Source organism: Coptis chinensis, chromosome 7, assembly GCF_015680905.1.
Source record: "Coptis chinensis isolate HL-2020 chromosome 7, ASM1568090v1, whole genome shotgun sequence".
Classification (NCBI taxonomy): Eukaryota; Viridiplantae; Streptophyta; class Magnoliopsida; order Ranunculales; family Ranunculaceae; genus Coptis; species Coptis chinensis.
The window spans coordinates 500,158-527,104 of record NC_141462.1 but is presented as its reverse complement, the minus strand read 5'-3'; the positions used below and the strand labels follow the sequence as shown (position 1 = coordinate 527,104).

The following is a 26,947-nucleotide window of genomic DNA, read 5'->3' as shown; positions in this document are numbered from 1 at the left end:
TTGTTGATCAATACAAGAACTTAGTTCATTGTTATTCAATCTTTAATCTTCATTAATTCATTAGCTCATACCCATTGATCTTAGATAGTTTTCCAAAACACTACAATATATTACTACAAATTAATATGTAGTGTTGTACGATTGTTGGCCAGGCATCATAACCAAATATTGCACTGTCTCACATACCACATAAAGGAGTTTAACTTATGTTTATTTGACCCTCTATTTTAGTATTTTTCACATGGAGAGGGGAAAATAAGAAAATTAATAAAGAAATTGGGCTCAATTTCAAGTCTCAAACTGAAACTAGCAAAGTTGTTGAAACATTTGGATGATGATACTATAAGTCTTAAAAAATAGGCTTGCATATCATCGAATATATATATATATATATATATATATATATTATATATATATATATATATATATATATATGAGTTAGTCTTCAATAATTGGGCTTTTTTGCAATGCCTCAATCACATCATACCATACGCATTTTTAACCATATATATGCTTGTCAAAAAATTGGGCTAATGCCTCAATCACATTTTTAACCATGCTTAGCATCATATTTTAACCCATGATAGAGCATGTAATAAACTAATAATTATTGGAGGTTGTCTACCCGGAGATGTCCTCATAGAAATACAAAATCCTTTCATTTTCTTTCTCATTTTTTTTGTTTTTGATTTTCAGACTGTTAAATCACACATCCAACGGTCCGCAGACCCTCATCCCTATGAAGATATCCTCGGGGTAGCTGGAGCCCTAACTATTGTGGGCAAGTGGCTCTTTAGAGTGCTAATTGTAGAAGTGTTCCTTTTTCGATAATCACTCACTGTAGAAGTGTAGATTGTGTTTAAAAAAAACATCTCATTCAAGCATGTCTCTAAAGATATTTACAATACCATTATTCAACTTGCTGGTACAGACACTGACATTTATTTTTCTCATTATTCAACTTACTGGTACAGAGAATGACACATCAGATCTATATGGAGACACTGTTTGGTACACCCTTCCCTGTCACTCCGGGTGCGGAAATTGGCTTCAAAAGCTCATATGGGACTACACCAGCTCCATATCTGTTCCTTAAGTTTGGATCAGCATTCCTTCCATCAATTATCCCTTCCATTTCTTTCAGCTTTCCTTCAAACCTCTCAAATGCTCCTTTTATAACTGGATTCTCTGACCATGATGGCTCCATTGCATCACCTAAATACTCCTCATCTGGTGAGTGACTTGACAACACATCCAATACAGCCATTACTGTAGTTGCTTGAATTTGGGAAGGAAGTAATTCCAAGAGCACTGCCTCAGGTTTGGCCATAAATTTCTCATATTCAGCCACTTCTGGGTCTTCATTAGGCACCTTAGTTCTTGCTATTGTAGGTCTGTTGGGGAAGTAACCTGCATAATGATATTGTCCAAAGTTCACAGCTGCATGGTGACCAGATGCAACCCAGATTATGGTTGACAATGTTTGAATCAAATTGTCTGCAGTATTTAAGACCGGCCACCATGGTTCGTCTTTTTTGTCTTCGTGGCCTTTTGTTCGAACTTCTGTCCACCATGCTTGCAGTTCTGTATCATTTTCAATAGATTTGGCATCAGGATAGTAATGGTTAACATAGTCTGTCACCCAAGATTTTATCGCATCCCAGAGTACAAGGCCATCGTTGGCGAATGGGTAGTCCTCAATTGTCAATTTCACACCATGTTCAGCTGTTGGATCTTCAACTGCCATACCCCTGAATATTACATAAATAACTCTAGCTTGTTAAAATACTCTAAATAAGATTTTCAAGTGTAAAGGGAGAAAAGTCTCCCGAATACATAAATAACAATCATCCGTGAATGTGCATTCTTTTTTCAAAGATCGAAACCCAATCTTTTACGAGGTTTATTTAATAAAATCATTCGACAAATAGTGCGAAAAGTTTTCACTTATCAAAATATTTTTTTATCTATAGTTCCACGTTCTTTGCGTGCATATTGTAACCAAGGGCAAACTCCAATTGGGTTCGCTTGTGGATACAGAATGTTAAGCACAATCTAATGCAAATTTACCTCCTTATCAAGTCCGCTGGCAAAGCCTCCATATCGAAACGCCAAAGTTGGTCATAAGCAGCAGAGCTAATTTCCATTGAGTACTTTCCTGGAGTAAAACAGCTCTCAATAAGCCCATCCGCATTGATGAGAGCCTCTCGGGCAAGACCATTAATCTCCATAGTATACCGGAAATGAGGATGCAACAATCTATAAATTGGATGCATTGCGCTTAGTTGCCGATTTGCTGCAATTATGTAAGGTTCCATGCAGCAATGTGTTCTCAGCCTGTGGAGACAAAGTTTCAAACCATACTTACAGACATAAGTTGTTAAAACATAAGTGAAATTCCTGTGTTAGACTTCAGTGGAAAAGCATATATACCAATGAATAACAAGTTGATGATAGCCTGAATCGTGAGCAGCAGCATGAGATTTGGCAAACTTCCATAACCATGCATTAGTTGCATCCCAACAAGGGGTGAAGACATGTCTCCATTGCGGATTACTGTCTATCTGTGGGCGAGTGAGCTCAATAGCTATGGGCCTCAAAGTGTTATTTTCAGAGAGAAAGAACAGAGTGCGTGACCCGTACAAGGTAGTGCCATCTAATTCTCGTACTTTTTGCACATATGGCAACAATAAATCATGATAATCAAGGACAAAAAGTTTCTTGTTCTCCATGGCCTGCAATCCATAACAATAGGGACATTATTTTATGACATAAAGCTAGCTTGATATGTCTAATTTTGCAAGCTGGAGAGAAATGCAGAAGATCTAGAATACCTGTTCTAAAGTCATTAGTCCTTTGATCTCTCTTTCAATAATTTCCTTTGTGATGGCAGACTCAGGTGGACCATAAACATTTGGGTCAAGTTTACTCTTCATTGGCCATTCCTGGAGAATTGAATATATTCACAAACCAATTATAATCACAACAAAATTATTGCGGTGTGACTAAAAGTATAATTTGAACTAGTTAAGGCCATCTCTTGCCAATTAAAAAAGGGTCTTGTTCTTCTCTATAACTTCCAATACGGAGAACCTTTCGCCACTAACAGTTCTCAATGCACAATAATGACATACATATATGCACTACTCTGAGTGGCTTGTGCCACTTGAAACCAAAGAATGATAATTGGAGATGAACTTCTTTCAGAGGACATTGTACTTAACTTCAACTCTGAAGCATGAGTTCCAAATGCTCTTGGAATTGTTATCCATTATCTCTTTAGTGTAACATTCCATATGATTAACAAAAATGTTCATACATGTCCATACATACCTTGACCAATTCAATGCTTAAAGGATTAAGACCAGATAGAGTCTGGCGAGAGAATTCCTCATCGCTGAACCAAGAAAACTTATCTCCTACAAACAAAACACACGGGCAAAAGAAATTGTGGAATATAAATTATGCTGCCAATATTTAAAAAAACTAAAAGTAAGTTGAGTTGTTAATACTCTGACAGTGATATTTTAAATAATAGAGAAACTAAAACAAAGAGTTAGAGCTGTACTATTGAACTGTTCTGGAGGCTCAAACAGCAATACATCGTCCTTTCCTTCTTTTACCGTCTTGACTAACCTCGGCAATATTAATTTAAAAATCCCTTGATTTGCAGGTATTGGAACTCCTTCATTAAACAAAGTGTCTATTTTGGTGAAGTAAGGGAATCCAAGATTGGCATCAACAAGAGCTGTTTGAAGAGACGGTATGAGTGCTTTTAACACTGATCTAAGTGTTTTTGTTCCAAATGTCAACTGCTTAATATCTGAGAAGGCTTCATCCCTTGGCACATAAAACAACAATGTCCCCCTTTTCTCTGATAAAGGATCTACAACAGTGCATAAAGAAGATCGATATTAATCTTAAAATAGTCTAACATAATTTTTCATTATTCCCACATACACACATCACAGAACTTTACACGCCACAATATAATTTATGATTTAACAACCATGCACAGCATATATATAGCCTATAACGCATATCTGTGTGGTCACCTGTATGGGTTGGACCACGTCCTGTTCTGCAGCGTCGCGGATAGGGATGTTTTGAACCACCTAAAACAGGTCTTGCCGAATTCTCACCCTGGTCTGGTTCACCAAGATCGTTGTACTTGTCATAGTCGTAAATTCTATCATAGCTCTTGCGTTCTCCATCGCCATTCCCACGTAGACTCTCCAATTCTTCCTCTCTCAGCTTCTTTAGCCCACTCGGTGTCTGTGATGGCAAGTAGGACTGGGCCAACATTCATGAAACCATTAGATATTATAAAACCTTAAAATGTATTTTTGACTCATCGGCACCATTCTACTACTAATGGTCGGTTAAGTCGATCAAATTAGTAGGTCGGTGTATCATTACTGCCCTGCCCGACAGTAACCCACAACACTACCGTTGTCTTGTATTTTGTATGATATTGACATTTAAAAGGGTTTCTTTGGTAATGTAGGAAAGATGTACAGATTGTCCGAACTTATATAGTATGAATACTTTTGTAAATTATGTCAAATATTTTAGAAGCGTGTTCCTTTCAGACGCACCTACACAGCTAGACTAACATTGATATAGAGTTAGTAATTTTAAATAAAAAAAGGAAGAAGAACTATTAGGAAATTAATAATATGAAATATGGTTTACCTTGTTGGTGAAAAATACCCTCGCATTTGAATTGTCGTACTTAGAACTGAGCCAGGATTCACAAGCGATGGTAACTGGGCCCTGAGGCAAGCCACTAAGAACAATGTTGTTAAGGTACACCTCCTGGCGGTGACCATTGTTCACTGTAACTGCACCCACTCCACCAAAACTAACTGGAACTTGAAAGTTGCACTCGTATTTGGCTTCGCTAATGTCTTGGCGTATTTGACGTGCATATCCCTTGACAAGTTTGGCTTCCGATCCATCCTCTTCAAATTTCAGAAAATGAAATAAATTAACTTGTAGATGTTTAAAATAGTTAGTTTTTTTTTTTCCCACCACTTTTTAGCTAGTGTTTTTTCCACTAAAGTGTTTAAAATAGTTGTTGAGGTGTTCCTGGAAGGAAACGGAATTGCAGTAACTTTGCTCACATTTTGGGAACGTGCGGAAAACATGAACACCTCAACTACTCAAGTCCAAACCAAATTGACAGAAATGGTGTAGTGACTAATGAGACATGTGACCGTCACAAATTAACCCCGACAGGTATTAACAAAACCTATCTAGCAGAAAAGGTCCAAACTCCAAAGCCTAATTGACCCATGGAGTAACTAAAATCCTATATATTATGTACCGTTAGGCACTAGCACCCCGAAGAATGTAAACACCTAACTAGCGCATTAGGTATTCCTAAACATCTTTAGGAAATCACCAACGTCGATAGACTATATAAAATAACTCACTCAAAATACTTACTAGCTTCAGAGCTAACAAGCTCCAAACCAAGAGTTAAACCAAGCAAGTCCGTGAGGCCATCGAGCCCTCCCGTCAATCCTACTTTTGAAAGCAAACCTCCTGCAATCACTTTCACACTCACTATTGCCTTAACGGCAACAGTCTGTTCTCGATTTTTAAGATCTTTAATGGATTTATAATGGCGTTAACACGAAGAGTGCCACCCTTAGTTTTTTGGGCTGAACGATTGGTGGTAGTCGTAGTAATACTTCTGGTTTGAATAAGTGGGTTGGATGTGAGACCATTGCTAGAAAAGGAAGAAGTTTTCAAGATCAACAGAGCTCGACTAGACTCAGCTGAATGGTGCACCTGAGGCATCAACATTTTTCTGGGATAGGTACAAATACAAAACTTTGGCTAAAGAAATCAATGAACACTTGCTTAGTGGACAAGAGTAGACGTACTATGATGCCTCCTTATGCAAGATGCCTTTTTTATTAAGTGTTTTTGATAAACGAACATAAATCGTAAATAGTCGATCTACTTAATTAGCTTTGTCATTTGGTTTCTTTGATTTAATACAATCGGTGTCTTTGATTTAATACAATTGGTGTCACACATTATAAAACTCTTTTGGAATAGACTTTTTATTCCCCATGATATGATCTTCACTTCAAATGTCCGATATCAATTGATATATATATTCACAATTAATGTCTTTGATTAAATTTATATACGGGCCAACTACGTCAACATACAGAAATGACATATGTAATTCTACCTACTTACACAATGAACTAAAAACTGATTTTCTGGGGATATGATCTCTATAGCATGAAAACAATTTCCACAAAAAATCAGCTCTTTTAAACACGGTCTAGCCCTACCAAAAGTTGAATTCAAATTAGAAATTTATCTGACGGTCTATAATTTAAATATTTTTTTTACAAAACTAAAAACATTCGATTTAACTGATTTTTTGTAGAGATACTATCCATAGTAGATAAATTATCTCTACTAAAAATCAACCATTAGTTCAATATGCAATTCCGTGTTTAGGTGTTTAGAATGCATACGTCATTTCCGTTTGTTGGGCATAACTAGGGTAATGAATCGAACGTGATAGTTTGGATCAATTAGTGGCACACGTACATAATAATATATATCCAACAAACACAATTAAATTTCGCTTTTAATACCGATCAGACCACTGACCAAGTGACCATACACTTATTGCCAGTATGTCATTGAGGGTATCAATGGCGTCATTACGTGGAAACCCGTAGACTGCTTGTACATGACTTCTCACATGGTAATGTCCCAGACGCCCATAGTCTGGTGCTGAAATTGCAAATTTTAATAAGCTCATGGCGCCTTAATCTTATCGTACAATTACTTGCCCATGTGCCCCACTTGCGAAGTTATGCCGATGATCTCATGATCATGGACAATCCCACAGTATTTAAGGGTTCTACCTGCTGGCTTGTTTGTATGCTCATGATTACTGTACAGGGTACATACTTGAACATATTTTTGCACGAGACATTCAGTAAAACGTTGTGCAGCACTGCAGCCCTCCCCACGCGCTGGAGGTTGCAGGTTTAAAATTCATACAGTTTCTTCCATGGCCCAAAATATCGCCGAGATATCCGATATCTCGCCGATATATCTCGGTAAATTGGTACACCGAGATCGATATTTTCGAGATATATCCACCGAATATTAAACCCCTTTTTTTCCGAGATATATCAGAATTTCCGATATGAAAGTTTATATCGCCGATATAATCGATATTTCCGATATAATCGATATATATCTGTTGACTTTTTGACCAATTTTTAATAATTTAATATTGAAATTTCCGAAATATCCAATATATTCGAGATATATCGGCGAGATATCCGAGATATATCGGTGAGATATCCGATATTTTAGAAACTTTGGACTGGTCACCAAAAAAACCGAGATATCCGATATATCCGATATATCCGATATATCTCAGTTTGGTTTCTTCTATTATTCTTGTTCCATTTTTCTTTAGGCATGATAAGCAAATGGGTACAGTTTGTCCATGGTTGCATACTTTCATGAAGAACGCGACCTAATATTTCAATATGGCACAATTTATCAATTATCCTTTCATTTTAGAATGAGCCATCTCTGACACACTTTTAACATGCATTTCTTTCATCTCGAGCTGGCACTGATATTCTACAAAGCACCTTGTTTGGAAACAGTGATACTTTACCCATCCTTCATAATGAGCCACTTTGGCAGTAAAAAATAAAATATATGCATTGGGACTACAGCTTTTTCACATTAACCTCTGCTCCCTGTTTCGTTCCAGATTCAAGCATTGCTTCTAGAACAGCAATGTCCCTGGCACCTTCAATGAAAGAACTACGAGGATCAGCTGCATAGCTACCACCGTCCTGTAACGAAGAAACCGACTAGGATTATCAGCGTTCTTGGCAGAACAAAATCAAAAAGTAAGCTGACAGCAAGCATAAAACAAAAATCATATTTCTACCTGAAGGGTGGCTTGTGAAATATCATGTGTAAAAGCTTTTAATTCTTCATGAACCCCATTAAATGGATGGAAGGAGCTTTGGCTACCGCTGGAGGTATAGAGAGAAACCTGTCATACATGCAGACAAATTGCTTAGAGCATCTCCAATGGGGGGTGTAAACAGTATAAAACGTAAAATTTACACTCCTAAATTCAAAAAACTCCTAATGGAGGTTATAAACCGTAGTTAATAAGCTAATAGCTAATAGAGAAAGTGGGGAATTCCCCACCCGGATACAAGTTGTTAAAAAGCTCGGACGTCACTCCAAATTTAAAGTGTGTCCAGGCGTCACTCTACCTCTTTAGTTCTGAAGTGTTGATTTTTAATTTTTAAACTCAGACGTCACTCCGTCCCTCTTTAAATTAAACTCAAACGTCACTCCAAGTGACGTCCCAGTTTTAAATCTAATTTTTTTACATCTCTCCATTGGGAGCTATAGAGTGTGGATATATATAGTCTATAAATTAGTGTGTAAGTGGAGTTGTTAAATCCTAATGGCACCTAGGTGGAGCCTATGTGGAGGTGTAATTTTACACCCCCCATTGGTGATGCCCTTACAAGCCAGAAAATTTTATAAATATCCTAATATAGCAGAACTTCTGATAAGAGTTTGTCAAACTAATGGTTGGAGTCATCTGACAATGACATGAATTTAAGTAGCAGAAAATAGATTCTAACTTACCAAGTAGCCGTGTTTTTCATCTACGTTCCCACGCTCAACTTGCAGTGTCCCTTTTGAACCAACGACTCTCCAGAATATCTAATAAAGCTAAACAGTGTGCAGTTTATGGATTTTAACTAAGAGGATAATTTGAAGGAGAAGTTAGTGGAGTCTTAGCACATACCTTGGGTGATTTTGCAGACACTATCATTACAAACACTCCAGCACAACCGTTCTCCAGGCGACTAAGCCAACAGAAAATATCCAAAAAATAAAAAACTTTTAAAGGTGTATTGCTGTACGAAGTACTATACACGAGCAATATAATTTGTGCTTTGAACTTACAACAGAGCTGATATATTATCTGGTGGAGGCAGTGACGTATCAACATGAGAGGTAACAGCAGACACTGTGGTTACCTCACACCCAACAACCTATTTAAGAGTCGCGACAATAATCAGAATTTAGCAGCAGATGGTTGAACCCTTAACACCCAACAATCCTTACAAGAAATGTAAGACAGGAAGTGAATTATGTTAGGTGTCCGGGAGGAGAGGTTGAGTAATAGATAAATATGCAGAAGCATACCATTCTCAATCCTGCGATAAAGTGTACCCCCATATCTAGAATGAAACCACCCTGCAAAATGGAACATGTAACCCTGAGCATAAACCGATGCCACTGCTTTTCATAAAGCAGCTTATTTATTACAAACATGGTGACTGGAGAGTAAGGCTGGAAGCATTATAATTTAATTATTGAATATGAAGTGTGCATGTTTATTACAGCCAACATGTTCAAAACTACAAATGTTTACCCCAACCTTCTTGCCTTTCAAAAAAGTATAAAGAGAATATCCAGACAAATCAAAGCGCATAGAACATCAAAACAGAAAGAAATGGGAAAGCTATTAACTGCATGCACCACATTTAAAGGAGCGACAGGGTCATGGCCCATTATTTGTTGAAACTACATTGATGACAACCAAACAGTTTGGATTACTTTAGCTAGATGGTTGTATTACCGAACGATAGAATAGTAGAATAGCTAGATGTATCTGATGATAAACAAGTATATGCACAATAAATAGCATAGATGACATATAAAACAAAACAAAGACATCTCTGCAAACTAATTCACATTGCAAAACCTTTGAGAGTGATGTTTTTACTGAGGACGAGTTGCTTACTGTGAAATCGCGTCTCCAAGAGCTTGAGAAGTAAGGATTTGTACTATTCATTGATCCTTCAACAATGACTTGAACACTCATCATATCACCAATATCACTCATTAGCTTTTTACACTGAAAAGAAATTAACAATGCTTATTTTGAAAGCAAGAAAAGAGGAACAATAGAAAGGACAAATATATTAAAAGATAATCAGAGTTGCTAGGTAACCTTTACAAAAGCAGGCTCGAACCGATAATTTTCTGCAACAGCCCAAATTGGTCTACGTGGGAGATGATTAAGTAACAAATCATAGCTTGACAGAGCAGTTTCAGCCTCACTAACATCTGTATAATTACATACTAGTCATTTGTTAACCGAGCCCAATGCAGAAAATGCTGATTTTATCTAAATGTCCGATAAGTTCTTTGTTAAAAAAGAAAGAAAGACGGTGAATCATTTATTTACATTTTAAAAAAGACACCACTAGTTCAGAAATTTAGTAGCTCCCATGTTTTGTTTTTTTTTTTTATCGATAAAACTAGATTTGTAATGTTGTTTTCATTGAGAGAAATGAAATCTTTCTGATCAGGTGTGTGTAATATAAAATATCGTTCTAATAGTTCCTACTATAGTTACTACAACTACAATAGAGTTTTAGAGACATCCTAGGTAATTTTGGAGGAAAAAGAATAAGCTAAAGCACCTATATAAATATTGATGGCATAAGCCAAGAGGAATACACGCTGAAACAAGAAGTATTGTAATCATGGGTGTGAGATGGCACACGGCAAATGTACCAAAATTATATCATTTTACTAGCGAATTTGATTAGGGGTGGCATTGACAAGGGTAATCTCTGAATCTCTTATAGCCTAGTAGACAACCAGTGTCATTTTCTATTTGAGAATCATAGAATGCAAAATATTTCATTTACACTATCCTGCTTGGGTTTTCTACTTTATCTATGCAGATTTACCAAGAGGAAAAAAAAAAACACTGGATGTTACTTACGGGCTGCAGCTGGTTTCTCTGAAGATCACAAAGTCCAGCAATCGTATAAAAGAAAATCACAAATACAAAAATCACCAAGTCAGAACTTTACAAGAGAAAAGGAAAAATAACAGTCCCCATCAACATTGTAATAGTAGAAATCATACTCACCTTGTAAAACATGCTTCCCTGCATTTAGCATCCTCAACGAGATATCCACCTGCAATATAATTTGACTTTGTTTACAAAGTGTTAAACTTTACTATAAATCTTAGATGATTCATTAAGGATTTGGAGACCTGAATTTGTCCAGCAAGAACAACTACAACTCCAAGTATTGAAGCATCTTGGATAATTTCACCAAGGCCAGCATCCCCCCATTTACATTCAATGTTTGGCGAAAACTTACGAGCTAGTTCAGCAACAGTCCTTGCAGATTCCTAATAAATACAAAGATATAAAAAAACAAGTTGTATAATTTTTGAAATTATTTGAGATTAAAATGAGTATACCTCTGTACGACTCCAAATGGCTTTAACGGTAACTAGATCAGCTATTTCACTGAGCCTAGGAATGTATTGAGTTCGAACGAAAATGCCTGCACCTAAAATTGCAATCTGGGGTGCTGCTTCACTCATTTTTAGAATCTGCTTTCTACACAACAGGTTTCAATATATATATACGTGTCAGAATTGTTAAACTAGCAATGCTTTTTTGTAATCTATAAAACATAGATCAAAATTGAACATAGATAGGTGGAGTGGGTTGACAAATTCCAACTCACAATGTCATACATGGTTAACCATAGCCATAGCTACTAAATTCGTAGACAGGCAAAACTTTATTCACCTAAGATTCGAAATTTTCAACAATAATACTTTTAAATATTCGGTCCAATAAAACGCTAACGGTAAAAATACTATATATGTGTTTTAAACGGATATAATACGAATATATTCTTTTAAAATTCGACTATATATTTTACATTTAAAACTTTGATATATAAGTACATAATGTTTTTATTTTTAATTTTACAATTTTATTTGTGAAAAAATAATACAAATGTCAATTTTTTTGTTCTACTTACTATTACTAACACATTTTTTTTTTGTTCCAACTAAGGCCCAGCCCGTTTTTTTGAATTTCAAAGATCCGGACATTATAATTCGGCAATTATAAGCCCGGCCCAACCAATTCGCGAATTAAACCGTATCATTCAAAAATTCGCCGACTTATTCGTTTTATTCGCCAAACCTTATAATTCGCTAATTATTACTATGACTATAGCCACTAAAAATATTTTTCCTGAGTAAGCTAACAAGTTTTTTGGGTGAGTTTAATAGTTTTTCTTATCTCATCCACTCCACACAAAAAGTAAGGCCGGACCGCTTTTAAAATTTGAACTTTTATGGGTTGTTGGCTCTAGAAACATAAGTAGGGGCAAATGCGTCCGAAGAAGGCAAAGTCTATTATTTGTGCCGCATCGGGGATCTCTTGCGCCGGAGGGCTTAAGGTGTAATGCGATATCATCTTGTACTCAAAATATGAGTAGGGAGGGCGGATATCGTCGGCACACACATCCGCGGTCGTCGCATGGGGGATGCACGCCGGGGCATTAAAGGCGTATATCCGTCTACCGTAAGGCACGGGCTAGTATAAAGAAACGGAATGGAGATGAGAGAGAGTAGAGAAAAATAATTACATTAGAATGTTGTGGGATAAGAGAGAGAAAATGGGATTTGGCAAGTGTCAAGTTGAGACTCGAGAGGGAATTAGTACAGGTTGTAGCCAACCATTGATTTTGCATCGAGATGTATCTTACTATATATATAGAAAAAGATTGGGTATGATGAATAGTGTTTCACGTACGTTATAGGGGCAGTTTTGTCATTTTACAGTTTTTTAATTTTTTAATATTTTTTTTTGTTTTTTGGAGGGATAAAATGGTAATTTTGCTATTTTAAAAATAATTTTTTTTATAAATGTGTGGGCTTCGATGGGTCCCTGTGTCTGGAGAAAGGTTTGCACCTAAGGGTACAATAGTAATTTTAAATGTATAAATTAATAAAGAAAATAATAATAAAAAAAAACTCCAATATGCCCCCACGTGGGTACCATGTGCATAGTGACTAGTGGTCATTAATGTGAGAATACTATTGTGGACTGATAGATTGTCGTATACTATGGTCACTAAAGTTAGAATACTATTGCCGACAATCTATAAATACGTTTTTTTTTAATAGCAGTTCTAGAGTGCGCCTGTTTTATGGTTGTGCTAGCATCTAGAGCCTTGAATAATGACTCTGCCATGCAATACACACGAATCCCCTGCCTGATGGAGGGCCCAAATGAGAGAGTACCGGTACAACATGCGTACCTTAGATTTTGTCTTTTTTTAAATCGTATGGATTGTTGACTGATATCCACATCTTCCTTTTATACGATATATATTTTCCATAGATCACGGACATCATCTCTATAACAAAATAGGTGTGGTCGACAATATATACCACACCACCCCTTAACTTTTGGATTAAGTTACGACATGGAAAATCTGAAGGAATCTGATGGGTGTGTGCAACTTTGTTAAGTCAATCCATAACCATTTGGTGAACAAAGGCTACTGCGCGGGCTAGGCTTTTAACGTTAGGCCATTTACGCATTGTGGCTGAACACTCTAACTATTTGGGATGTGCTTTTTAGCAATATTGTAAAAAACACTAGGCGGTAGTCGAGCAGTGGGAGAGCGCTTAGGCCTTATAGACAGTGCCTAGACGGGCTAGGCGGTTTTTTTCCCCTAATATATCTTATAATATATATAGTAATACACATCTATATTAATACTACTAAAACGGGCACGTGCGTTGCACGTGCTAGCAATGAAAAATGGGGCGGAAAAAATGAAAGGAAAGAATTATGTATAATGTAAAATATTACATATTAAATTTGTCTGAATGAAACTTCAATAAGGAAAAAAAAACACTTGAATACGTTAGTTTTATTCTTTGTTTGATACGTTTTTTTGCTGCTCTGCCATGCTGCGAATAAATATATTTGAAGAGGTATTTAACCGCCTATAAGTTAGTTAGTATGTAATTAGTATTGTATATGCCACAAACTAATTAACCTAAAAAATAGATATTATGTTGAGGAAATTCACCTTTGTGTTGCTAGTTGTGTGATTCTTTTGTCGAGTATTTATATGTGGTGGAGGAACATTGTTGGATTCATATGAGTGTACTACCTATAAGATATAAAAATACTACATCATGTTGTGCAATATAATGTGTATTCTTAACTGAAGATTAAAATATCTAAAGAAAAATGTAAGAAGAATAACCTTTTTCTTATTATTGTCTTCTTAATGATCTAGCGAATCCATTAGCAATTGTTCTTTTTGTCGTTGAATATTTTGGTCAGATTAAATAAGTAGGTAGGTTGGACAGAGAGAGAAAATGTTGCTAGCTAAAAAAAGCCATTTTTTTTTTTAAATTTAGAAACGTTCACATTTAAGTCGGATATAATATGTGGACTGAATTGAATGTGTAAATAATAGCTTTCGATAAGATGGCTATGTTGCAAGATTGAATGATTCAAATGATGGAGGGTTGAATTTTTTCAATCCATTTGTATGGAGGCGCACAGAAGTAAGAAATTATGGATTATAGCTGCATCGTTGAATTACATCTAGAGTAAGTGGCATATCACTGGGACTGATTCCAAATATTTCAAGTTAGTACTCAATATCTGTATAAGCAGCAATGGTTTCAAAATAAACTTTAGCAGTACTGCCACGCTGGAACCTGTTGTCAACTGCCCATTTGGTGGTGACGTTGTGACTTGGTTGGCGACATGGCTTTGTACTTGGTAGTGGTGGCTTGGTTTTCCAAGGAGCATTGTGTATTGATTGCATTGGATGAATGGTCGTTTTATGCAAAGATTGATTTCAGATATTGAGTACTAACTAACCTACTAACAATCTCTTGACATGGCCTTACGGTAGCATGGACAATGGCAAAGATGCAGAGAATTATATAAATATTGAGCCAAATGGTAGTCTTGTTGAACACTTTCGTCAAGAGAATGGAGACAAAATATTAACTTTTCCATAAACATTACCATTACGTTGTTCCCTAGTTGGTAATCGTTTGGACAAAATGAGTATCTAATCCTTCATTCCTGAAACTTCTTAATTTTTCTTAGCCAATTTGCTTTGAGCTACCAAGGCATGACACACCCAACAAAAACTTGAATTGCAAGTTGATTGTGAATCAGGTTAAACTATATGATTCCTCACATAAGGAAAAACTGCAATATGCATTATTTTTTGTTTGTTTTATGTAATATATGTTTCCTAGGGGAAATGGAAAAAATTTATTCATAACTGTCAATATTTCATAGACGTCAGGATAAAAAAATTCATAGCGCTCCTCACGACTGGTGAACCTTCATATTTGTACAGACAAAGCAGGAGCATCCAATCCACACACGTGGTATAGTCCATATATGCACTGGAGGAAAAGTGGGAATCCTGTGATAGTGGGTGCACATTTGTTATTGGCACTGAGTTGCTCTCCTCGTACTACATGGGATGATGGGAAATGGGTTTGAATCTTGCTGGCATGATGATGATTACGTTTATAACGACCAGAGGAGACACCAATGATTGGACACTAATTAGGCAATTCGATAGTCACTTCCCAATTTCTAATTAAAAGGTCGAGAACATGCTATAAGGGCATAAGTTAAAACAGATTTAAGGCTGATTATGTGCGCCAGAAAGCGGCTATTCAGAGAGGAAACACTCATACCCGCTTGAGAGATAGACGCATGATAATAAAATGAAACAATAAAAAACATGATATTAACTCAAACAATGATTTTGAACAAAATTTTCAGCTGTGTGCAGTCAAAGAATCTAGATAGAAACGAGCTCTAACGCAAAGCGAAGGGACTAATTTCCCCAAAATTATCTAAGTTAAAGGATTCGACCAAAGGGAGCATCTAAAGCACAGCTGAAGTGCATCGTCGTATTAAGCAACAATGGTTATACTACATGGTAGGCAGTAGCTGCAACTGAATCGTGAGGGGCCTTCAAAGAAAGTGTTTGTTTACCAATATCATAACAAACACTATTACATGGCAGAGCAAATCTAGTAGTTTGATAGAACAACTATTTATGTAAATCCTATCATATTACTATTACATGGCAGAGCAAATCTAGTATACATTAGTAACATCACTACTGCATTACAAATTAAATTCCAAGAACAAAATATCTAATAACCATAAATAATAAAACAATAGTAAGTTTAGGACAATAATAATAACGACATAGTCCAATCCATCTTCAGCATTCAGTCCTATTACCTTTTACATGCTCCAATCTCAAACCACAACATTGATATCCATCAGAAACTGAGTTGCTCCCCCCTGAACAATCCCATATTTTGTTCTCTCCCTCACCGCTATCAAGCCTCTCAGGGTTTAATACCCCCGAATGGCCATCTTCAACTTGGTCATTTTCGAGAATGGATGTAAGTTCTTCTCCGCATAAACTCTTTCAAATCCACCGCTTTCAACAGAAAAACTTTGGTAGAAATACTTCACTTCACATTCAAATAGAAATATATGCTTATATAAAAGCACATTATATACTATTCTTACTAAGATAAAGCATTGCAAGGTTCCAACTTCCAACTGGGAACTCCTAACTACTACCATGGGGATTCTTGCGGTTTTCCTTTTAGACTAAATGGATATGTTAGAAAACATCATTTCAGATGGTTCTAATGTTATACGCAAACTCCAATTACATTAAAGAGAATGGACACATTGAACATAGCAAAATAAGCGAACTATATATCTATCACAGCAGGATACAAAATTTGAAGTATAAACATTTACGTACGATAAGAGAAAAAGTTGAGCACTAAGTGGAAAGATATCTAATCACTAACCTTAATTGAACTATTTTCCATTTCGATATTCTAGCACTCCTCAGCAAGTCTCAGAAGCTCTGTTTTTAGAGTATTATTCTCGTTGTTCAATTTCTTCACCTTCGTTTGTAAATCTCCACATTCTGCCTGGTAAAACAAATAACGAAATGAAAAAAAAAGACAAAAAGGCAGTCTCAGAAAGTTTGACCACACCAACTGACCCCTGGAGAAAATTTTCATTGGAGAAATGTTTTTCTGGTAACGCAGATTTAGCATCCATAATCTTGAAAAGCAAAGAGCCCGAGCTCTACAAAAACAGATATACTCAGAGAATTGTGCATTTGAAATGAACCTTCCTGATGGGAAATCGCCTCTTTTCATGTAGACAGAGGATCAGGAATCAAACCTGAAGACAGGACCAACCACTAAAGAGGGCATAACAGATGAAGTGACTTGTGTTGTAGCTACTCCCAGAGGATCCAATGTGAGGATAACGGAGAAGAAATCAGATGTGATGGAAGACGAACACCAAGCTGTCAAGCCCTCTCGTAGGTTATCCTCAAGAATAAGCACTCAAAACAGGAAGGCTGTTGTTGTCCCTTAAGCTAACAATGGATTGCAAAGCTGTGAATTATCTGATATTTGCAACGTTAATACATGTTCAGGCAATAACATGGCCAAGTATAGAGAAAGTCTACCCATGGCAATTGAAGAGGAAGTGAAGAAGAATTCAGACTCCCATTTTCATCCAGTGTCATCGTTGGATAAAGCTGATATCGATGCTCTTCGTGAATGTAGTGGAAATAAAACTAAAACTACTAATGAAGTTAATGTTCAAAAGACTTCCGCAAAGATGAACCAAAGAGTAGATAAGTTAGAATTATCAAGAAAGGATGGTGAAGACAGGTTTAGGGGTTCAAATTTGTAAGGTTGATAAAAAGCAGTGTTCTACCGAAGGTTCTAATCGGCGGGGTAGAAACATGTAATACCTCCAAAGAAGCAAATATCCAACTTGCAAGTGACAGGCTTATCAAGTTCACATTTCAGAGGAAACGCAAGAAGGGATCCTTGAGCGACCCTGATGAAAATGAATATCAAGAACATTACATCGTGAAGAGAAGAGCAGAGGAGAATCAAATTGGTGCTTTGGCGCCCCATAAATTTGACTCGATAATGGCTCGATCACGAGCAACAGATGATGATAATATGTTGAGTTCACGGTTCAAATAAGTCAATACATACTCGCAACTCTGTAATTTTTTAATTTTTTAATTTTTTTTTTGGTTTTAGGAAGTGGGGAGGGTTGTGGAAGAGGTATCCCTAACTGCAACGATTTATTGTGGTTGGGTATCCCGAACTAACCATATTGTTTATTTGAACGGCGATAGACAACTAATCATATAAAATAATTATATTATAAAGGTAATGCAGTTATACACAACATTTTATTGCATTGGCAAAAATCAGGAAGAGAGGGGGGAAAAAAAACAACGATTCATTGAATGATAGCATAATAATGACATGAAAAAAAGTTCAATGTAAAGCATTCATAGCATCAACATCGTCTGAAAGCAAGATCATGAAGGTATAATAACTATGTTTAGTTAAGGTTTCGTTTTTAACTAAAAGTTTTATGTTATTTCTTGAGACACACCTCGACAATGGCACGTATAGCTGGCCATGGGTGAAAACATGATCATGAATTTCATCAAGTAACTTGTCCAACAACAGTGGTGTGTTTGAGGAAAAGCACCCGTTCTGGAGTTAACTTTGAAACCGACTTTGTTAGCGCTGAAAAGCAACATGCAATGAGTGAATAAACAGAAAGACAACTGATAAAAAATTCAACGGAAATTCGAATGATATGATTAAGAAGGTATACGTGAGTGGAAGTCCCAACTGAAATTCCCATGACTCCTTGAAGAGCTGCTCAAAGTGAGGCTTGTAGTACAAAAATCCCTACAGTGAAGAATAGTTGTTCAGCTGAAACAAAGAACCAAATTTGTATTAGTATATCTCGTAGTATGATGTAATTACTAACATTCAAGCATATCTTACCTCCCAAATTTTATCATCCTTGTACTCTTCAAGTTGTTCAGAGTTATTTTTCATATTAACAATGATTCTGAAAGAAAAGATAGTTTTACAAAAGGAAAAAATATTTAGAAATCACAAATATTCTGAAGCATACCTGGCTGCAGCAATCTGTAATTGACAAAGTGAGATCTCAACAATTAATGAGCTCTGCATCCAGGCAAGAGTGAATCTGCCTGAGTTCCCCACAAAGAGGAGGAGGAAGCCCATCATCCTGATTAGCAAAAGAGTTAGATCATTGATGCTAACGAAGATGACTTGCCAGATCCTATGTCGGAAGTTAGGCCAGAATCAATCTTAAATGAAATACCGCCGTTTAAATAGTATTTCCATCTTTGAAAAACAACCATACTTGCGGGTTACGGGTTGAAGCGTGAGAAGATGAGACACGGAGCAGGGAGGCTGATGAAGAAATACACTGTGAGAGTTTGTGGCTACTGCCTTGAGGTGCATATAGGGCACACTGGACATAACGAACAGAATTGTGGGGCCTTCAAGCACCAGCAACGAAATGGACAGCATGGTTGGCAAGCAGCTGTGATCGATGATTAATACCTCTAGGTATGTGTGGCATGTTCCAAATGTGGAGGGCCACATCCATGTACCTCATGAGGTGTTCATAGTTGCAGATGAGTAAACAACATCCATTGCCTTGTGTATCGCTTCCCGCTTTTCCAGTTACTGTTTGTGGGTGGGCATTGATACCGCAGCATGCTTCATTGCATGTACCCACTCGCTGATCTCCTCCAGGTAACATTTAAGAGGGTTAGGATTAAATTAAATGAACCATTGAACCCCTTTTTATTAATAGAATTAACATACAACAATAACAAAGCAATAATTTTTTTTGTTATACATCCAAACAGTACCACAGCAGACATATATCGTAACAAAAGAACATAAACCATCAAAGGAGTTTGTGTAGTGTAATCTACTAAGTAAATATTAGGATCTAAAATTAGATTAAATGGAAAATGGACGATGCTGCTATTGATCTGACCCATAAGGAATTGCCTAAGAATTATTTGACGACTTCAATCTTCAGTCCTATAAACAAAGTGAATTTGGATATGGTTTTAGTTATTAAAAATAATCGTGTAGAATAATAGTGGAATGATATATATATATTTTTATCTTAAGTCAAGTTTAAATACCTTATATTCTTTTATCTTGTGCACCCTTTTAGAAGGAGTTCATTTAGCTGAAGTCTGGGAAGGTTCATTTGAAACACCAATCGGCGCTTGAGATTCTTAACAGCAACATTCTTCACGTTAAAACCAATATTGTCATTGGGTAGCGCTTCATGAATAGCCTCATGGTGCATTTCGACTGACTTAACTTCAGTTGTCAATCCAGTAGGGCCAAAGGTGATAACCATGCCAGCCAGCTAACATTATAAAACCAAACAAACATGCCAAGTACTCAAGCAGTGTAGTATTAAATTTAAAATAAATTAATTGAAAACAGAGTTGTGATATACCTTGGGACAAATTTTCTCTTTTTGTCAAGTTCTCCTTCTTGGCCTTAACATGCTCCTCCTTGGCAAGAAGTGCCATCCTCCTAGCAGTCTTTGCATACGGGTTCAACTTGAGAAGAACATTCAAGTTTTTCAATGTGTTCTTCTTCATTGGTGCCCCTTCACTTCATTGTTAATTGGTCTGACCAAAGAATGAACCTCATTGGTCGACAAATCAGCATTAACCATCTTAGGACTTGGCAATACATAATTCTTCTTATTCTCATATGGCTGATCAAACGACCCATAAATCGAATCCAACATAAGATAGCACTTTAGTATGTGTAAACTTGCTCACGGATGGTTATATACTTAAGTATTGTAAGATGAAAGTAATTTAATATGCACGAAAGCAATGGACTTCATATCTAAATGCAATAAAGTTAAAGAAAGTAGCATAATAAGTTTTATTTTTAAGAACACAACTATTAATAAGAACGAATTAATATTAAATATCGCCATCACATGATCCAGTTTGACGTATCTGAGCTTCAGTCCTATAGACAAAGCAAAATTAGATGTGAATCAAACCAGTCATCATAATCTTGTAGAAATGTAAAGCAAAAGTAATGTTTAAATACCTTGTATGCTTTTATCCTACACACCCTTTTAGATGGAGTTTTATTGGCTGAAGTCTGGGATGTCTCATTTGAAGCTTCAGTCGAAAATTCCTTTGACAAATAAGTAGAAAGAGGATAAGTGAATGTGTGACTATTTATTAAAAAGGGAAACATATAAAAGGAAAACATGTACCACATTTTTTTTTGTTAGGTTTCTTAGAGCTGCTGTTTTTATTTGAAGACTGAGGAATGTCAATGGACCTTGGCAAACCAAGTTGCTGTTACAGAAAAGAGCATAATAAGAATAAAGTGTTGAATAAAGGAATATGCATATTTTTCGTATATGTAGTTAGTCTTTGGCAGTAGAATATAAGTAAATGAATACCTTCTATTTCATAAGAGTTGAGTTGTTCTTATGCATGTTGTCAGGTGGATGGGCTTGGAAGGTATTATTGAAATTTTGTGATGGCTCTGTCACCTGAGGGCTGAGGTTACATTAAGAGGTTAAATAATAAATATCAGCATGTAATAAATTCAACCGGTACAAAGTGGGAAAAAACGAAGTATGTATTTTATAAAGAAAACACTTTCATAAAGGATAAGTTTGAATATCTATTTACCTGTTCAATTTGTTCTTGTATTTGGTGTGAGTCAAGTTTGTGATCCACCTGAAAAACCTTATTAGCTGTAAAGTCATACCTGCCTTGAGTTTGAATGTTGTATTGGCTGATTTTTATCTCAAACACTATCGAAACACCAATAATTTTATCTATTATGGACTTAACAGTCTGGATACCATTTTCCTAATCCAAAAAATGATACTTACTCAGTCACAATTATGTATTTTATAAAGATATATTGCATGGCACAAAGAATGAATGTGAAAATTGTGATAGCGTCGTAATGGTTTTACCGATTCGATAAGCTTCTCCAACTCAGAAGCTGGATGTTTCAGCAGTTCTTCTGCTTCATCGCCAAATATGGTTATTAGGGTACTTTCTGTGTCATCTTGAATGAGAGCTTTCAGTTGATATCTAAAATAAATTTATATCAGATCACGATGATAAAGTCGACAGAAGTGTTAAAACAAATATCTCGGGAAAAAAATTAGAATATCAATACACACCTAGCATCTGGAGATGGAATCTTGTTGTTGCAATTATTGCACCAATAGTGATCGACTTTGTCTATTACTTTCTTCCGACAGTCAATTTTGGTGCATGACTTATAGAACGGTGCATAATCATGAACAATGTCATAAATAATTGCTTTGCATGTGAAGACTTGTCCCTGTACGGAGTGTAAGTATATTGAGAAAAGTAAAATTAAATATGGGCAATAGGCAAATGTAGAGTAAACTTACAACAGACTCTGCATTCAACAACAGTTGAACAATTTGTAAGAGTGTTTTCCTATTTCTTAAAGATCTTTCCTTCATATTACGCTTCACCGATGATGACCCTTGTAGCATTGAAATATTTCTTTCTTTGAAAGTGGAGCTGTAAAAAATAAAATCTTTTGTCAACCTTGATCAATGTCTAGTTAATGAAAGTGTATATTCTGTTTTTAATAAGTTTATGTTTTTTTTTATTACCTGTTTTGTAACGCTAACACTTCTGGAATTTCCATGTTGACATAGATCTGGGTTGCGCTTGTTGAATTAAGAAAGTATTGATCTGAGAAAGAAAGAATTTAAGACTGAATAGGTACGACAAAAAAAAAAAAAAAAAAAACTATATAGATTAAAATCCAATATAATCACCATAATAGCTTCTAACAGTTAGCGAAGTGACAACCAACACTGGCACGCTTGTTGCACACGTAATCAGATTATCTATCAATTGTATTGCATTTTCCCAGAAATTGACTTTCATTTCAGTTCCACTGCATAGATAATATATTATTGTGTTAATGTATAGATTTGGTTATGAATTTTTTAAATCATAAATGATCATATGGAAAAGGCAAACCTGCTATTCTTTAAGAAGATTTCCTTCAACGTGAGCCCTTTTCTAAAAATCAATTTGGAAACGCCTTCAAGCGTACCATACGCATCTGCAAAGGAAAATTTGATGAAATAGTCATTTCTAATGCTTTTTTTTAGAATTAAAGACTTGTATTATATCATAGCAACTTACCTTGCAGATTCTGATTTTCTTTTGGAAGCAACCTAATTCTGTTGAACTCAACGAAATCAAAATTATATTTTGGAATTTCAAGGTGTGCTTCGGAAGATCCCCTAACAATAGTGTCCCATCTGATAAACATAAGATATTCATGTTGAACGGGGCGATAAGAATCTGTTCTAGTTTGAACATTAAAGTTTTCAATGTGATATACATGTCCTTCGTGAAGAACATTTAAGAATGTGTTCGAATGGTTCTTAGGAACAATTGCTTGAATTTGATTTCCCTCAAAATAAATAAAAGCATTTAGGCAATCTCATATTGGGAGAACTCAATGTGATGGAACATAAATGACTTATACGAATTACCTGTTCATCAATCAGGACGACATCAAATCTCTTCTTCATCTCTAGGGAGTCTTTACTGCCTAAGGTCCATCTTCTTGAGACACGAACTTTTACTTTACATCGAGTAGTTTTGTCAGTTAATTCAAACAATCGAACATATCCTTCTGTACCCATTTTTTGTGTCTACCTAAAGTGGAATGAATTAGTTGGAAGGAAAAATAAACCAACAACATGCACAGTAATGAAATAGTGTAAGTTATTTTTATGGGCATTTTTCTTTGTACTTGAAAACCAATCTAGAACAAAATTAAAAAGTTGTAACGTAAAAGTGAAAAGATTTAGAAACCAACCTTTTTGGAGTGATTTTAGTTCTTGTTGTTCTGCGTGATGACGCATAAGAAAATGGAGCGGCAGTAGAAGAAGAGAGGGATTTGAAAATGCAATTTTTTGAGTATTTGTAGTAACCAACATACCTGTTACAGGGCGGTTAGGAATCTCAATGTATGAAGTAACTATATTTTGAACGGTGTGTAGGACGTATCTCTTTTCAAATGTGTTAAACTGAAGCCTAGATTCTTGGCTTTAAGGGAAATGGTAGAGTAACTGCTTATAACTGAAATTTTATGGCGGTTCAGACGTTTGGTTGGTCCTATCTCCAGTCCAGCCAAATTATTTGCATCAAAAAATTGAAGTAAGTATCAACCATTTTATTCCAGGGGAAAAAAATTAAGGAAATATATGTAAGACGTAGAGTAATTCCTGATAAAATGCTTGAATATGACTTCAAAATGGATTAAAAAAAGCTGACTCAAATCCAAAGTAACGATGTTACATAGCAATTTTTTTTTTTAGAAAGACTTGTGAGAGTTTTTTTTTTAGGTAGACCTCTATTGAACTTTAAAAGTAACTTGAACAAATTAACGTTAAGACGTGATTCAAAATGAGACAACAATAGAACCAAAAAAAAAAATTGATAATATTTTAAAGAATGAGTGTCAAGTGTTAAAATTAAGAATGTTGAAGCCATAGAGAAATGGCTCAAGGATGGGAGTTTCAGTTCTCTGAAGATTGAAAATGTGGGTCAGTGTGTTATGTATGTCAGAATGAAGTCCCAGTATAATACATCAACAATGACGACAACAATATAGTCTTGTATAGAGTTTAATTCCTAATTCCTAATCTATTAGATGCCAATTTTAGCAGCCAAATATATGAAGAAAAGAATGATATAGAAGCAGCATCATTGATTATCTAAACCCAAATTGCAAGCTTCTGCTGCACCTATGGCAGGGAATCGAACCTGTTATGACTTCGACCGAAAGTAATGATTTATTATTTGGAGTCCGCCGATCTCGAATTGATATATTTTTTTAAGGGTTTATTTTGAATTTTTAGTGTTTTATCCGATTTATCTAAACCCATATTAAATTTGAATATAATCAATTCGATTCGAAGTTCGATATTATAAAACTATTCGGATCCGAATGGATGGAGAAAAGCCCTAATGGCCGCACCATCCGGAATGGATGGAGAAAAGTGATGGCTTCTATATGACATAACATCTCTGTAAATTACCTTTTCGATCTAATATATCTTTCATGACGACATTCTCGACCTTTGCGCATTCCATAGTAACCAAATTTATTTTAAAAGAGGAATTTGATGTAGTGGTTATGAGATGCCCATGTGAAAATCATCTCGTTCCGATTAAATAACTGAAGTGTTGTTAAGCTAAATAAGTTAAAGAGCAAATAATTGCTTTAAATCCATAAAAATGAACAAATAGAACATAGAAGATAAATTGAAAATCACTTAGTAAAATGTGTCAGTACCTATAACTGAGTGAAAGTTAAGAATGATTGGCCGCAATTCCATTATTTGTCCACATGATTAAACTTTATACTTTAGCCATTGATCAAAGTTTTTTAAATCTAGCTAATAGGTGGGCTAATAGATCTCCTAAAACCTATGACAGATAATATAGTCGAACAGAAAACAGATAAGGAAGCATGACCAAGAGAAGAGTTAACAATTTAGAATATCCAACACTTGCACATTGTTTAGAAAGTACTGACAAACACCATTCTTTTCTTTTGACTTGCTTTCTTAAAACTCTTAAAACTACATAGACTGGCTAAGGACATGCACAAAATGCTTAGCACAGAGGCCAGCTGCAATGGTATGACATGGCTCGCAGGCAAATAAATACACTACTCAATTTAGCCAATTAAGCAAGAGCTGGAGCTAGTCATAACAATGAAATCAACAACAACATCAAACAATGCAGGTTTAACCAAAGATCCTACTTCCTACCCAACCTTTCATTGCATTTCCATTTAGAAATGTTACTCTTAGCTACATCCTGCATACCCAACAAAAACTCGAGTTAAGAAATCGTCAACTGTGATGTTAGCATAATACATGCACTGATTGGAGACGTACCTGCCTTAAGAGAGGTCTAATATATAAATGACTTTTATTAGTACAACTAATATTAGTTTTTAGTTACTTAATACCAAATTTTCAATTTAAAAAACACTATAAGTAACAAATCTCATTTGATCAAAATATACATTGTTTACATATCCAACCGTACATGAAAGTATGAAACACCTCACAAAGGAAACCGGTAAACAATATATGGCATTCATATTAAAAAATAAAGGCCAATAGTAGTGCATATCTTGTCAAGAGTCTGTGTTGTAAGGGCATACAGTGGGGAAGCCACAAATTTCATTTTGACAGGAGAATCCGCATTTCCAGAAGCTCTAGCTTTGCGGGACGAATAATGGAAATGGAAGGAAGATAGCAGTTATGATCTTAGGATGGGGTTGGAAGCTAAGCTGACCAGTAAATCCTCAATGTTCACCTAGTAAAATCCCATTCCAATATTGTTATGCTCTTCTTTGAACCTAAATGTCCTTATCCGCAGCATAATCTAAGTATGGTAGTCATGCAAAACAAAGCTGATTCCAAGCCCCAACTTCATAACGGTGTAGGCAACCAAATGCCAAGAAAAGCGTTTGTTAAGAGCCCATACAAATATTCAACTTCCTAGCAATGGATGGAGGTTGGGATCTGATACAGTTTGTATATCAACCAAGGGAAGACAAATTAATACTGCTGCAATAATGACAGAGATCTTACGCAACCATTAGCCTAAACAAAATACCTGAGTTACATTGTAGAGTGCTTCTCAAATGTATGAGTTTGATTTTCTATGAATGGGCTAGAGTCTGAACTTGTTTTTTTCCCCAAGCAAGAATGTTAACGAAGGTTTTTGTGAAGAAATGAAACTTGTTTGATTAACTCACGGTTTTAATTGGGTATCAACCTTCTCTTCTCTGATACATGTAGAGTTACTTTTGTCGCTGATGCAATTTATGTCAGATGTAATCAACCAGAAGTCTATTCATTTTGGTTTTCACTAAGAAAAACTGAACGACAACTGAGTTTACTTACAATTCTATTTTTTTCCCTCCAATGTAATCTGCTTAATAGTGGGATGAGTTTGATTCTGTGAAGAATTATGCCTTGTTGCTA

The 26,947-nt window shown here is 35.7% G+C and overlaps 2 protein-coding genes across 4 annotated transcripts; both read right to left on the bottom strand.

The window, feature by feature from the left end:
* Positions 1-853: 853 nt before the first annotated feature.
* On the bottom strand, positions 854-5,884 carry LOC147484953 (lipoxygenase 2, chloroplastic-like). Of its 2 annotated transcripts, XM_086571606.1 has the most exons (10): positions 5,655-5,884; positions 5,452-5,598; positions 4,696-4,964; positions 4,056-4,293; positions 3,569-3,886; positions 3,334-3,419; positions 2,835-2,945; positions 2,434-2,735; positions 2,071-2,337; positions 854-1,751 (listed from the first exon to the last, which is right to left on the bottom strand). In XM_086571606.1, exons 1-10 carry the CDS (start codon positions 5,812-5,814, stop codon positions 992-994), a joined length of 2,658 nt encoding a protein of 885 aa, XP_086427732.1. In that variant the 5' UTR covers positions 5,815-5,884; the 3' UTR covers positions 854-991. The 2 variants fall into 2 exon arrangements, with proteins under 2 accessions (XP_086427732.1, XP_086427731.1); XM_086571605.1 differs by lacking the exon at positions 5,655-5,884 and having other exon boundaries at positions 5,452-5,595.
* Positions 5,885-7,553: 1,669 nt separating this feature from the next.
* LOC147484952 (NAD(P)-binding Rossmann-fold superfamily protein) lies at positions 7,554-11,742 on the bottom strand. 2 transcript variants are annotated; one of them, XM_086572572.1, is made up of 13 exons: positions 11,607-11,742; positions 11,335-11,476; positions 11,122-11,262; positions 10,994-11,042; positions 10,844-10,861; positions 10,061-10,176; positions 9,851-9,964; positions 9,250-9,300; positions 9,007-9,095; positions 8,846-8,906; positions 8,683-8,760; positions 7,961-8,068; positions 7,554-7,880 (listed from the first exon to the last, which is right to left on the bottom strand). In XM_086572572.1, the coding sequence occupies exons 1-13, from the start codon at positions 11,612-11,614 to the stop codon at positions 7,734-7,736; spliced, it is 1,122 nt and encodes a 373-aa protein (XP_086428698.1). In that variant the 5' UTR covers positions 11,615-11,742; the 3' UTR covers positions 7,554-7,733. The 2 variants fall into 2 exon arrangements, with proteins under 2 accessions (XP_086428698.1, XP_086428699.1); XM_086572573.1 differs by having other exon boundaries at positions 7,554-7,862.
* Between the last annotated feature and the right edge of the window lie 15,205 nt (positions 11,743-26,947).